We start from the raw sequence: 15,337 nt of genomic DNA, 5'->3' as shown, positions 1-15,337 counted from the left end.
ATTTTTTTTTTGAGAAAAAATAAGTGTAGCCTATCTACACCTCAAAACATTTTATTTATTTAAGTCTTCTCCGGCACTTGTAGGTGATAAGGACATACAAAATAGAGGAAGGACTGGTTGGTTGACTAGGACATGTCCACCAACTCCAACATACTTTTGAAGGGTATATCCATCGAACAAATCCTCTGGTGCCACAAAATAGAGCTGGGTTCTACCAACTTGCGGAGGTGTGGCTTTAACCTGGTCAATTAAATACTGGTATTTGATATTGTGAGGTTGAGAGGTAGTCATCTGTAAGTATGGTGTGTGATTTGTCATTTTGACAATTGCATCGATAGATGGAGGTGACTTTGACCTGGGAATGAAGTAATGATCCCTATCCACCTCTGATATATGATTGAAGGTGCTTGCTGAGTCTATGGAATATAGTTATTTTCTTAAAATAAAAATAAAATAAAAGATCACAAAGTTTCTCTAATAAATAAATAAAGAATAATAGTTTATTGTAAAATTGTATCAATTTTTAAGTTGTTGCAAATATCTAATATTCTTAATAATCAACTTCTTTGATACGTATGGACATGCATTCATTCCACAGTCAATAAGCTTTTGGAGGGTGAGTGGATTGGAGAATCCATAGCTCGAAAACACTGGGTATTCTTTGTTAAAGACTAAACTCATAGAGTGCAGTGGATTGGTTGGTTGTGACAACAGTCTCGATTTCCATTCATCGAATTCCAATTCCAACAAAGGTGTAACTTTGTCATTGACAACCTTACAGAATTCCGATAGACTAATATTATGTTGATTAATTAAGTGATAAATTGGAATATTTTCTGATTCTTGTTGTTGTTGTTGATGTTGTTGCTGTTGATTGAGTGAGAGATTGGTGACTGACGATGCAACCCAATCGACTGGCGACAAGTTGAGAAGTGATCCACCGTTCTGGTTGTTTAACTTTGGATAACTACCAAGGTGTAGAATCGAACGGAATACTAATCTTACGAAATCGTGTTCGTTGTCTATACCGGTTTCACTGCTGGCATAGATGGTTCCAGGTCGGAGTATGATAGCCTGAATGTTACGGGTGCGGTGAGCACTTGTAACCAGTTGCTCAGCTACCAACTTTGATTGTGTATAGCCAAACATCTTATCTAGATGATCAACATTTGGTTTGTCAAACTCTGTGATAACCTTGTTACGCTCAGAGAAACAACCGATCGTTGAGATATGCGCTACGCTAATCGAGTGTTGCTGTCCGACTGCACTCGCCAGCCGAAGTACTTCCGCTGTACCACCGACATTGGTTCCTTTCATATTGGGATACGGATTCAAAAGATGAACGTACGCACCGTTGTGAATGATGAGATCGACATTCTCTACAAGTTGGTTGTACTGGTCGTTGGCAATGCCCAGTCTCTCGGCTTCGAGGTCACCGATGACAACGATGATTCTATCGATCATCTCGCTGCTCAAAACCAACCGGTAGGTTTCACAGAGCTTCTGTAACAATCTTGATTTGGCAGCCTCTACAGATTGACCTCTAACCAAACAGTAGACATTGCCTATGGTAGCACCACGATTTGCCAACAGATCAAACAACAAGAATGCACCTAGGAATCCAGTTGCACCAGTCAAGAAAACATTGTTACCAACAGACTTTATTGGTTTAGCACTCTTTCCAACAGCAGTGATATCACTATCCAATTCCATCTCCTTACTCCAATCGATTGATACTTGATTTACACTGGAACTACTTCCACTCTTCACAATATTCGAGATATCATTCATATTATTATTCTTATTTAAAATGAATTGTGGTGATATATCTATATTTGCTTTTTCTATATAAATATTTGTATAAAAGATTAGAATAACAATTCAATTGAACAACGAACTAACTAACTAACTAACTAACTAACCAACTAACTAACTAACTAAACTTACCTTTTAATAAAGATGATAATCTAACGGCACCAACAGAATCACCACCCATTTGAGTGAATGATAATTTAGAGAGATCTATTGATTCACTTGAACTATCGAGTCCAAGTACAAGTCTGAGGTATGTTTCGATATAGTCTGATTTCTCTTCTGTTGTTTGTGATCGTAGACCCGTCTGAATCGATTCAATGGTATCATTCATTCTCATAAAATCATTCACATAATGATTATAGATAATTGATCTACAAAACTTGCCACTACCTGTAATCATACCACTTTCAATCGTCCACTTATTATTATCGATTGTAATCATTTTAGGTATTTCATAATTTGCCAACTATATAAAACAACAAAATATTAGTATCTTATTATTTCTATCACATTCTATTAGCTAGACAATTAATAATTATTAACATACACTCTTTAACTTTGATATTCTTTCCAATTCATTCATTATTTCATTTCTAATCGGTAGATTCTCTTCTACTTCCTCTTTGGAACTATCGATTGTCAGTTTATGTTTATGTAGAATATGTTCTTTAGGTACAACAATAGCTGTCAAGAATGTCTTATCGATATAACCATAAATAAAAATATGTTCAATGATTTCTGATGCATAAAACATATTCTCTATCTTTTCTGGTCTGTAAATAGATTGATTAATATTTATACATATGTTAACATATAAACAGTCTTTAATATTATTATTATTTTTATTATTACATACGCAACGAATTCACCATTTGCTAATTTAAAAGCATTCTTTTTACGATCGATAACTCTTATCTTTCTTGGTGCATACTGTTCAATGATGTCGCCAGTCTTGTACCAACCATCTTGGAATGCTTGGTTGTTAGCCTGGTCATTTCGATAGTAACCGGTGTTAAGATCGACTTTAACGTGTAGTTCACCGCGAGGATAGGGTTGATCGTCTGGTGAATAGCCGAATTCCTCCACCGGTACTATCTTGTAGTCGACACGCTCCAGCACGTTGTCATTGACAGAGATAACGAGTGCCTCGGTACAGCCGTACAGTGTCAGAACGGGTGCAGGTGCCCACGTTCTCTTGATGAACTCCATGACCGCCGGCGAAGTAGGTGCAGAGCCAGTCATCACCATTTGAATTCTATCGCCAAGAATCAGCTTGAAACGCTCACCGATAACAAGCTCCGCTTGGTTTCTACTGATCGATGATGATGATGGCGCGGCCGATTGATACTGGGTGATCTCGTGTTGATACTGTGCATGTATGATATTCCAGATTCTTGGCACCGCCCAGAAGCTGTGTGGACGCAGCAGCCTCAGATCATCAAAGAGTGTCTCCATATTGCCAGAGAACAAACCTATTCTACCACCACAATACAGCACCTTATGGTCGGATCGCCGTTGAACATGTGCAAGAGTAGTATAACTAATTGCAACATGTGGATATTCATTGTTCGTAGAGTAAACATATTGATTATAATCTCTATCGGATGTAATAACACCTTTTGGTAAACCAGTTGAACCAGAAGAATAAACTAGTAGTAGTTTATTATCAATATTGTTATTAATATCATATAAAAAACACATATGGCCGAGAATATGAAGAGATAAACAACTTACTTAATGATAATATTTCATCTTTTTTAATTGGATTATGTTTTAGTTTGGTAATTCTACGACCTGTTTCCATCATGTTACTGAATAGTCGGAATTGAATGGTTGGTGGTAGACGTAGTCTTGTTTCCTCATCAAAGTCATCTTCGATGTGTATGATTAGTTTGATCTTTCTATACTTTGACTTGGTGATTATATCTACCAACCCGGCGAATGCAACTTTCGAAATGATCATACACGATGTCTCTGAATTGGTGAGCATCTCCAACATCGATTCGCAATTGATTTGATGATGATAAGGTACCACTCTCATACCATACCAAAGACATCCGAAATCTGCATAGTACCATTCAATACAATTGTTTGCACACACTCCAACAAATGATCTCTATTTACGTAAATAAACAAATCGAATCATCATAAAGTTAATAACAATCATCAAAAAAAAAACAGAAGATTAAGATCTAATTAAGTAATTACATACAGATGGTATCAAATGAGCTAGCGCATTACCAAAATACTCTGAACTCTTTTGAAATTCTTCGTAGGTTATCCATTGATATTGACCTAATCCAAAAGGATACTCTTCGGATACCTCTACCTTTTCTCTCCATCCAAAACAATCTCTATTTCTATATTCTTTGAATACATTTTTAAAAGTACTGTAGGTTGAATCTGATTTCAATATTTGATTAAGTTTTGTTTGTGATTCTATAGTTATGATGATTTATTATTATTTTATTATTATTGAAAAAGTAAGTAAATTAAATTAGAAATTAAATTAGAAATTAAATTAGATCAGATTTAACAAAAATGTAGAGTGAAATTTGAAAATGAAAATGATTGGATTCCTTATTGTTTTTTCAAATAACATGATTGTTTTTTTTATCCACTTACTTGTTTCTATTGTATATTTATGTGGTAGTGGAGAGTTATCGGTGTGCAGGTATGAAAATGATGAGTTGTTGTTGTTATTGTTGTTGATCGAGCATGAATCTTTGTAAAATTGTCGCTCCTTAAAATGGCATTTCTCACATAGATTCAAAGACCGACATTCAACACAAACATATCTATTTTCACCTACCATCAGATCTATTGAACAAACATTACATTTTATATCTATTAATCTTTGTGCTATAGAAATAATATTATGGTGTTAAAACTATTTGTTTTTTTTTTTTGTTTTTTTTCAATTTAACTTGACATACATTTGGTTCTATCATGATTTAAAGTTGGTGAAGATGGTGAAGATTCTGATATATCTATTTTTGATTTAGAAGAATGATTCGAAGGCATTTTTATGAATGTTTAGTTTTATTTAGTTTCTGGTCTTTTATTTATTCGAATTAATGATATTTATTATTATTATTAAATATTTTATTTTATTTTTATTCCAGATTGGCTTGATGAAGTGAGATAAAACAGGATTTTTTTTTTTTGGATAGATTTTGATTGGATTTGACAACGAAATTATTTTCCTCTTTTAATTTTTTGTTTGCAATTTTTTTGTTAAAAATAAATAAATAATAGATAGATATGATTGAAATAATATTTTCTATATTTGGTAAAATAATAAAATTTTTACCTATGAGAAAATTAAAAAAAAATGAAATGATTTCCAATGGATTATAAATAAATAAAAAAATTATTGATTTGATATTTTGATAAATATATTATAAATTGAATTTCTTTTTTATTTTGATTATAGTAAAATAATAGATTTGAAAGACAATAATATATTCATATTTGTTGAAATGAAAAAGGGATTTACTTTTGATGTATTTAAAAATAAACAGGTATTGAGTAAAAAGTGGAAAATTACTCTGTGTTTTTTTTTGTTTGAGGTTCTTTGTGTGAATCGGTAAAGAACCTCAAAATTTAAAGGTTTAGGGGAGGTAAGATTATTTTAAATTATATTATTGGCGGAAGTAAAAACAGGAGAGTTCTCTTTCAAATTTTAATAGTAACAAGAGATCAATAGATTGTTTTTGAAAAGATAGATACTACATTTATTTTATTTTTTTATAGTTAAAAATTGCATTTTTAATTGATTTTTGCCTATAGGTAATAAAAACAGGAGTGTCAAAAGTTTGGTTAACCAATTGTAATTGAATCAGTTGGAAAGGTAATCGTTGTAGTGTCTATCGCTCACACCCAAAAATTAAAACAAAACACCAACTCTAAAATTAATGAGTTGAGTTTTTGAGTGTTTGTGAGTATTTGTGAGTGAGTGAGTAGTGAGTGAGTTCTTTTGTTGCTCCCTATTTAACCCAATACATCAAAAATAACTGATAAGCCGTCCAATGTGATATGGAATAATGGTAGTGTAGTGGAAACCTTCAACCCCAATCCAGTCATATCCAATCAAAATGTAATGAATTCAATCCAACAATACACACCATAAAGGAGGAACGAGTATTTGAGCTGTCAAACTGTCAAATCACCATTATAAATATTTGAAATCGAATACCAAAACACCAATCAACAACACCTACTAATAGATTAATACCTATATTAAGATATCAGAATGTATTATTAGTATTGATGTGTTTTAAATAGTTCAGATTGAGAAAAATGTATTTTTTTTGTTATTAATGAATGTGTTTGTTTTTGGTTTTAATTTGATCTGCCCGAATACCTCACATCTCATCTCTATTCCCCACAACAACAACAACAACAACAACAACACTAACAGCAAACACACTCTGTGGTCACCTTAAAAATAATATCGAGTTCAAACCAAATAAATGAATGGAGTACCACCAACTAAACCATTTCAGAAGAGTACAGAATACACTCAAAACGAATAATTATTTAAATTGAATTTCAATTGATAAAACATTATCATGTTGATGTTATTATTATATTTTCATTTTTGGTTGCGTAAGTCAGGTATTGATGGGTATGTCAAAACTTGATAAAACTTATAAAAATAAACATCATCGTTTGGTATTTGTCATTCAATTTCATCAGAAAAATATAGACAATAACAACATATATGAATAATACCACACACACACACACCCAATACAAAACATAACACATGACACACAAAAATGTCAAACGACACAACACAACACTTATTCTCTATGCCTTAGTAAGTAGTGTAATTTGAACATAAATCATGATACCACCATTATGATAATCATATCCAATGATCTATCTATATATCTATTTACTAAGTCCAATACTATACAAAGTGTTTAATAGATATTTTATGTGGAAATAGATGGTGAGATGATAGATAGAATGTTGTTTTGTTTCATATATTTTATGTTTTGTGTTATGTTGTTGTTGTTGTGTGTGTGTGTTAACATTTGTGTTGTGGTTTCTGTTGTTGTTGCTTGTGTATTAATATAAAAAATAAGATATTTTTAAAAACAACAAATCATATTCACTTTTATATATATATATATATATAAAAATAAAGTAGTACTACGATAAGTATAAGGTGAGAGAGAGAGAGAGAGAATATATAAACATTTAACAAATAACTTCATCTACAATTAAGCAATAACCAACATACAACATCATAACTAATGTTTGTTAAAATGTGTAAATAATACAATACTTACATGACTTTACTTTGCTTGCTTTAAGTTTGTTAAATTATGATGTAACCATTTTAGAATATAAAAAAACTAGAATATATGATGTTTACAATACAAAATAGATAGATATTGTAAAAGTTGCAGTTAATACCGGTGTTGTTTGTAATCAAATTTGTTAACTCCAAAAGTGTGTTTTTACAAAATGAACAATTTTTTCTTTTTAAGTTTAATCTGTTTATTTTTAATTAATTAAACAATCCTACAATTTATAGTAAGTTAATAGAGTAACCAAATGATTCTGTAATGAAAAGAACTGACTTTTCAGTTATAGAAGGAAAGGTTTGTCTTCTTTTCAATATCTAGTTGTAGTTCATACTATGAAATGTATCGTCATCATTATTTACAAAATCTATCAAATATAACCTCAACCACAATTTTAATACTATAAGCAAGTATTATTAGATTGATACAGTTAAAAACCATACAAGTCATCGATTGGATCAGATTTAATTGAAAATAACAATCCAATTAAATATTAATTAATCTATATAATAGATCTTATTTTAATTTAACTTGAATAAATCCTATTCATTATTTTTTATTTAAATTTAAATAAAGATTACGAATAGCAATAAAATTTTATTTAAACTCAACTAGTTTAATTAAAAATGTTTATTTTAAAACTCTTTGATTTTGTAAATTAGATATGCAAGTATAATTTATTTTTGATTATTTGATATAGTTAAATAAGATTTAAATAAAATTTAAAAATATTGATATTTATTGACTAGAACAACCTGGAAGAGATACTGGTATATTGAATGAGAATGAGCCACTACTTCCATTTCCACCATCAATAATAATGGGTTTCGAATGTTCTGCACGTATCTCCATTTGTCTGATCATCATCTCATTTGCTTGAGCTGCCATCATTTTTTGGTCCTCACTAAACTTCTCTTGGAGTTTAACTAATTGTTGAATTCCTAACAATTGTGTTTCTTTTGCATCTTCTCTCTCTTTCTCCAAAATGATTCCTAAATCATCTGTTCTCTTGGTTAACTCTTGATTGTTTTCGATTTGAGTTGTTAATTGTTTTTGCATCTCGCCGAACCTTAATTCCAATTCACTAACCTTTTCTTCGTAGTCTCTAATATCGATTTCACCAACCATTGACTCATCTATATAGATAGTTGGAATTGAATCGATAAATTGTTTCAATGCTCCTTTAGTTGTCTGGTCTTCAATGAGTGCAGTATTATCCTTCATATGATCAAAGTTTTTCAATATGTAACTTGCACATGGTTGATATCCAAGCAATCTCCAACAACAAGATAGAACTGAGGAATTCTCTAGAATCTTGCGATGAACATTTGGAGTTATCTTGTTGAGAATGATTCCGTACTTTATAGGGCAACTCAAAGACTTGAGAATAACATTGATAGTCTCAATATCATCAACATAAACTCTTCCAGACTCTAAAGTAGTAACAAATATTAATTTATAATATCCATTCTTTTTTTAAAATAAAAAACAATTAGAATTAAATATAAAAGTTTGTAGTTTTTTTTTATAATAATTACTAGTTTTAAAGAATTTGAAATTTCTTTTGCAGCTTGTTTTCTACTTTGTGGGTCTCTTAATCCTGGTGTATCTATTATTGTATAATCTCCATTTTCTATGATCTGAGATTGAGTTGTCAAACCTGTTCCACTTGAATTTCCAGATTTACATTTCAATTGTCCGCATAAACAATTACAAATGGATGATTTACCTGTTCCTGGATTTCTGAATTCAATTTTTAATATATATCAAATTTTTTAAGTAACTATATTAATACCTACCCAAGAAAAACCAAATAATAATTAGGATTTGAATTCATATTAAAAGTATAAAGAGTGTAAAAAAATTAATAAAATAAAAAGCTTTCAAGTTGAATCATAAATAAATAATAAAAAAAAAAAAATCAAACTTAAAATTTTAAAAAAAAAAATTAAAAATTAAAGATTCTTTAATTTATTTTTTTTTTCTCTATTGAACCTACAATTTTGATTTTTTGATAAAGAACTAGTTTATAAATAAATAAAAAACTATTTAGATTTTTTTTTAATATCATAATTAATTCGATAATTGTGAAGTTCAAATTTAATTATTTTTTACTTTTTTTTTTAATTTTTTATCTCCTCCGAAGATAAATCAATTATTACAAATACTAATTAAAATAGTAAAATACAATTAATGGTGCCTGATGCGAAATCTTATGATTATTATCTTGAGATAAATTTTTGTCATTTCAAAAATTTAAAAAATTTTCATTCTCTGATAAAATTTCAATAATTGATTAAAAATCATTGCAATAGTTCTATTTGATTTTACTGGTTGATTTGTAATATTAATAGAACTATACAGATCAATTATAGATTGATATAATAAATAGATGCCTTCAGAGTTAATATCAGATTTAAATACACCATATATACCTGTATGTAAATGTAGTACTAGAAAGAAATATATATAACAGATTTTACTGATTGAATTTGAATTTATAACTAATTATCATATTAATAATCGAATACACTAACATGCATGTTTATATATTTATTTAGGAGGAAGATGATTTAGCTTATGAAGAAGATGTAAAACGTAATCCGCTGGTGGTGAGCAGTTGGATTAGATATTTAGATTACAAGAAAGAGGCGCCACAATCCGTTAGAAACAACATCTATGAAAGAGCAGTCAAACACATGCCGAGATCATACAAACTATGGCATTCTTATCTAAGAGAACTGGTTGTATGTGTCAGAGGAAGATGTATTGTAGATCCATCATTCGATATTGTTAACAAAGCATTTGAACGTTCATTAATATTCTTAGATAAAGTAAGTTCGACAAGATAGATCTATTACTATGAAAATAGATAGTAGTAATAACAATAATTAATAACAATAATATTAATATAATCTATTTATAAAGATGCCTAGAATTTGGATAGAATATTGTCAGTTCTTAGTTTCACAATCAAAGATTACACAGTCTAGAAGAACATTCGATAGAGCATTGAGAGCACTACCCATTACTCAACATGAAAGAATATGGGTACTATACATTGATTTCGTTATGCAAATCGGTATTAGAGAGACTGCCATTAGAGTATATAGAAGATATTTAAAGGTATTTATCGCGATTATGATAACTGTTTTAGATATTTTTGCTAACATTATATTATGATGATCTATTTATACAAACAGATTGATAATTCGAAAATAGAAGATTATGTTGAATATTTAATAAAGATACAAGCTTGGAGAGAAGCATCGGAACAACTATTGAATCTTTTGAATAGAGATCACTTTGTTTCATATAAATCAAAGTCAAAACATCAGTTGTGGTTGCAGTTGTGCGATATTCTCGCTAGACACCCGCAAGAGACATCCGGTATCGATGCCGACCCCATTATCAGAGCAGGTATCGCACAGTTTAAAGATCAGGCTGGAAAGCTGTGGACGTCACTCGCCGACTACTATACACAGCTGGCACAGTTTGACAAGGCACGTGATATCTACGAGGAGGCAATGATCAAGGTTTCCACTGCACGTGACTTCTCACATGTCTGGGAGGGTTACACTTCGTTCGAAGACAGTCTTATTGCCGCTGCACAAGCGATAGTCGACGATGCAATGACAAACAACGAAGATGTGAGTGACACAGTGCTCGACTTGGAGATGTCGCTGGCGCGATACGAGCGACTCATCGAGAGACAACCGCTACTGCTCAGCTCGGTTCTACTCCGTCAGAATCCACACAACGTTGCCGAGTGGCACAAGCGCGTCAAGCTCTACACTGGCAATCCAAAGATGATAGTCGATACCTATGCGCAGGCCGTTGCCACAGTCGATCCACAGCACGCCAAGGGCAAGCTCTACACGCTGTGGGCTGCATTCGCGCAGTACTACGAAGCTCACAACAAGCTCGATCAGGCGAGAAAGATCTTTGAGCGCGCCACTAAAGTACCGTACAAAACGGTGGACGACCTGGCATCGCTCTATTGCGAGTACGGTGAGATGGAGTTGAGACATGCCAACTATGATACGGCACTCGAGATTCTGAGGCGTGCAACTATATCGCCACGCCGTCCAACTCACATTCCAGACACGGAACCTGTTCAAAAACGTATTTGGAAGTCTTTGAAGCTCTGGACATTCTATGTCGATCTCGAAGAGTCGTATGGCACATTCATCAACACCAAGTCAATCTACGACAAGATGATTCAACTAAAGATTGTCACACCTCAGACCATCCTAAACTATGCAGAGTTCCTCGAGGAACATAAGTATTTCGAGGATTCATTCAAGGCATACGAACAGGGTGTTGCACTCTTCCCATTCCCCAATGTCCAAGATATCTGGGTGACCTATCTAACGAAGTTCATTAATCGCTACGGTGGAGCCAAGTTGGAACGTACCAGAGATCTCTTTGAACAGGTTCTCACCAAGGTTCCACCTAAAGAATCAAAGATATTCTATCTGATGTATGCCAACGTAGAGGAACAATTTGGTTTGGCAAGACATTCGATGGTAGTCTACGATCGCGCCACTCGCGCTGTCGCACCAGAGGATCGTTTCAATATGTATCTATTGTATATCAACAGAACCACCGAGTTCTACGGTTTGACCAAGACCAGAGAGATCTATACGCGTGCCATTGAATCGTTGCCCGATGATAAGGCACGTGATATGTGTATTCGTTTCGCCGACATGGAGAGAAAACACGGTGAGATCGATCGTGCCAGAAGCATATACGTGCATGGCGCTCAATTCTCAGATCCTTCGACATCCTCTATTTTCTGGAAGTCGTGGATCGAGTTTGAGAAGCATCACGGTAACGAAGAGACCTTCACAGAGATGTTGAGAATTAAAAAGTCGGTCGCTGCACAGTACAACCAAATAAATATCACCAATATCGAAATGATGAATCAAGCCCAAAAGGAGGAGATTGCAGAGAGAATTAAACAACAACAGCAAATCGCAGAGATGGAAAAGAAAGCTCAACAAGAAAGAGAAAGAGTTAGTCAACCAACATCATCATCATCAACTAAAACAAATATTAATCAATCGAAACAACCAACAACTATTGCACAACAAGCTTTAAAGAATGACGATGAAATTGATATCGACGATGAAGATCAAGATGATGATGATGAAAATAATGATCACACCACTTCAAAGTTTAATTTTGAACAAAAACAAATACCAGCTTCTTTATTTTCAAGTAATATAAAATAAAACATTAAGTTGATGTTGCATTATTTACTGATGATTTATTCCTCAAAATAAAGAACACTTGATAAACTTAAACATTTATTTATAACCATTTGTAAGTTGAGAGAAAGCTTTACAAACTACATCAGTGGATTGTGGAGAAAGATACAACTTCTCAATATCATGTTCATCAAAGGTTTTGATTTCTTTGGTGAATCCACATTTGATTAAGTATTGCTCTGGATTATTGGAGGAGGATTTAAACGAATCTCTTACTGATGATGAAAGTAATGTTTGAGCTTTACTTCTATCCTTATAGTCACCACTCAAAGTCTGAATCAATAATGTGGAATCAGTTGGTGAGATAGATGATATTTGGTTCATTAGAATTTCAATATCTTCATTTGAAATATACATAAGTAGACCTTCCAATATCCAAAGTGTAGGTTTGTTCTTATTGAATCCAGATTCCTCTAATTTGGTAATCCATTCATTGTTACCAATAAGATTACCTGAAATATGAATATTTCTTGCTTGAGAAATTGGTGGAATGATTTTGACTGCTTCCTTCAAGATGGTCTCTTTGTATTCAAATGTTTCTGGGAAATCAATCTCCCAAACAGTAGTAGAGTTGCTGAAAGGCATTCTCAGAGCACGGGTATCCAATCCAGCTCCAAGAATTACAAATTGTTGATATTTGTCAATGTTACTAAGAACATAGTCATCAATGAATTTGGTTCTTAATGCCATATGATTATTAAAGTTATTGAATGATACCAAACTCCATGCTTTGAGCGGAGAAGAATCCTTGATAATATTGATCATACCATCAACAGTAAGGTCTTCGGGAAGTCCACAATCAGAAAAATGATCCTTGAACATTTGGGTTTCAAAAACCTTTGGACATGATTCTGCAATTTTATCCAATGAATTTAAGATGATTGTCTTTGATTCCTCCGTTGAACTAAAAAAGAAGGCATATCTATAAACAATCATTTTGGTTAATTTTTTTATTTTTGATTCTTTTTTTTTGTTCTGGTTATCTTTAACTTACGGATCATATACAGATAATTTTGTTTTAGCAACAACATTTTCCTTTTTGTAAATATTTTCATAATATGGTAATAGATGAGCCTCCAATCTCTGTTCTTTTTCCAATTGTTCTTTGATAAAAAAATTTGTAATGAGTGTTCTTACAGCAGCCACCATAATTGAAGTTCTTGGAACTCCAGATATAATTGTTGTTTTATTTGTTTTCATATTAATTTTCAGATAAAAATTTATTTAATTAGATGAATATTGTTTTTTTATTTATTTTATTAATTATGCTACTTTATTATTTTTAATTAGATTATATAGTTGTTGAATGTTCAAATCATAGATGATGAAAATAAATTTATATAAATTGGTGTTCATTTAATTTATTTTCATTTTTCTTTATCAAAAAAAAAAAAAAAATAACACCTGATGTTACCACGTGAACTGTAAATAGATAAATTTATAAATATTCATTTTAAAAAAATTTGAAATTCATTATTTTTATTTTGCTACACCTAATAAAAAAGAAATATAAAAGTAGTGCTATAAAGATTTTTAATTTTATTTACATATGATTTATACAAAAAACACTTGATTTTTTAATCAATTTATTTGTATCCAATTGTAAATCCAGTTAAAGCAGAACAACCTACTTCAGTGGATTGTGGAGAAAGATACAACTTCTCCAAATCAGGCTCATTAAAGGTTTTGATTTCTTTGGTGAATCCACATTTGATTAAGTATTGCTCTGGGTTGATAGTGGAAGATTTAAATTCATCTTTTAATGGTGATGTAAACATTGTTTGAACTTTGCTTGTCTCATTGTATTCTTCACTCATTGTCTGGATCAACATTGTAGAGTTAGTTGGTGAGATAGATGATATTTGGTTCATAAGAATTTCAATATCTTCATTTGAAATATACATAAGTAGACCTTCCAATATCCAAAGTGTAGGTTTGTTCTTATTGAATCCAGATTCCTCTAGTTTGGAGATCCATTCGTTGTTACCAGCAAGATTACCTGAAATATGAATATTTCTTGCTTGAGAAATTGGTGGAATGATTTTGACTGCTTCCTTCAAGATGGTCTCTTTGTATTCAAATGTTTCTGGGAAATCAATCTCCCAAACAGTAGTAGAGTTGCTGAAAGGCATTCTTAGAGCACGGGTATCCAATCCAGCTCCAAGAATTACAAATTGTTGATATTTGTCAATGTTACTAAGAACATAGTCATCAATGAATTTGGTTCTTAATGCCATATGATTATTAAAGGAATCGAATGATACCAAACTCCATGCTTTGAGCGGAGAAGAATCCTTGATAATATTGATCATACCATCAACAGTAAGATCTGCTGGAAGTCCAGAATCAATCAAATGATCCTTGAACATTTGGGTTTCAAAAACCTTTGGACATGATTCTGCAATTTTATCCAATGAATTTAAGATGATTGTCTTTGAATCCTCGGTAGAACTAAAAAAGCATGCATATCTAAAAATAAATTAATAATGGTTATTTTTTTTATTATTATCTCTAACTTACGGATCATATACAGATAATTTTGTTTTAGAAACAAAATTTTCCTTTTTGTAAATATTTTCATAATATGGTAATAGATGAGCATCTAATTTTTCATCTTTTTCCAATTGTTCTTTGATGAAAGAATTAGTATTGAGAGTACGAAGAGCAGCCACCATTACAGAGGTTCTTGGTACTCCAGAAATAATTGTAGTTTTTTTTGTTTGCATTTTAAAGATATAGTAAATATGATTTGTTTTTGATTTTATATTTTAATGAGACATAAAACATATCATATTTATACTTTTATTTTTATAAATAATTCCAAAGACATTAAGTTTCGGATTGTGAAATCATTTATGATGAATATTAAGAATGACTGTCTATCTATATAGGACCTATGTATAATCTTTTTCCTTATTTCATTTTTCG

At 31.6% G+C, this 15,337-nt stretch overlaps 5 protein-coding genes across 5 annotated transcripts; 1 reads left to right on the top strand and 4 right to left on the bottom strand.

The window, feature by feature from the left end:
- Positions 1 to 516: 516 nt before the first annotated feature.
- PPL_02983 (uncharacterized protein) lies at positions 517 to 4,839 on the bottom strand (the record flags this gene model as incomplete). Its single annotated transcript, XM_020573958.1, has 8 exons — positions 517 to 1,844; positions 1,948 to 2,281; positions 2,363 to 2,588; positions 2,672 to 3,464; positions 3,550 to 3,931; positions 4,028 to 4,218; positions 4,654 to 4,677; positions 4,752 to 4,839. 8 exons carry the CDS (start codon positions 4,837 to 4,839, stop codon positions 517 to 519), a joined length of 3,366 nt encoding a protein of 1,121 aa, XP_020436030.1.
- A 3,035-nt stretch (positions 4,840 to 7,874) lies between these two features.
- On the bottom strand, positions 7,875 to 8,973 carry PPL_02982 (uncharacterized protein; the record flags this gene model as incomplete). The annotated part of the gene is made up of 3 exons (XM_020573957.1): positions 7,875 to 8,606; positions 8,675 to 8,879; positions 8,936 to 8,973. 3 exons carry the CDS (start codon positions 8,971 to 8,973, stop codon positions 7,875 to 7,877), a joined length of 975 nt encoding a protein of 324 aa, XP_020436029.1.
- Positions 8,974 to 9,528: 555 nt separating this feature from the next.
- Positions 9,529 to 12,373, top strand: xab2 (TPR-like helical domain-containing protein; the record flags this gene model as incomplete). Its single annotated transcript, XM_020573956.1, has 4 exons — positions 9,529 to 9,573; positions 9,698 to 9,970; positions 10,065 to 10,262; positions 10,340 to 12,373. The coding sequence occupies 4 exons, from the start codon at positions 9,529 to 9,531 to the stop codon at positions 12,371 to 12,373; spliced, it is 2,550 nt and encodes an 849-aa protein (XP_020436028.1).
- A 75-nt stretch (positions 12,374 to 12,448) lies between these two features.
- On the bottom strand, positions 12,449 to 13,609 carry PPL_02980 (class I SAM-dependent methyltransferase; the record flags this gene model as incomplete). Its single annotated transcript, XM_020573955.1, has 2 exons — positions 12,449 to 13,331; positions 13,404 to 13,609. The coding sequence occupies 2 exons, from the start codon at positions 13,607 to 13,609 to the stop codon at positions 12,449 to 12,451; spliced, it is 1,089 nt and encodes a 362-aa protein (XP_020436027.1).
- A 386-nt stretch (positions 13,610 to 13,995) lies between these two features.
- On the bottom strand, positions 13,996 to 15,135 carry PPL_02979 (class I SAM-dependent methyltransferase; the record flags this gene model as incomplete). The annotated part of the gene is made up of 2 exons (XM_020573954.1): positions 13,996 to 14,878; positions 14,930 to 15,135. 2 exons carry the CDS (start codon positions 15,133 to 15,135, stop codon positions 13,996 to 13,998), a joined length of 1,089 nt encoding a protein of 362 aa, XP_020436026.1.
- Positions 15,136 to 15,337: the final 202 nt, after the last annotated feature.

Source organism: Heterostelium album (genome assembly GCF_000004825.1).
Source record: "Heterostelium album PN500 unplaced genomic scaffold PPL_scaffold3, whole genome shotgun sequence".
Lineage (NCBI taxonomy): Eukaryota > Evosea > Eumycetozoa > Acytosteliales > Acytosteliaceae > Heterostelium > Heterostelium album.
The sequence above is the reverse complement of the archived record's forward strand: the minus strand, read 5'-3'. Positions and strand labels throughout refer to the sequence as shown.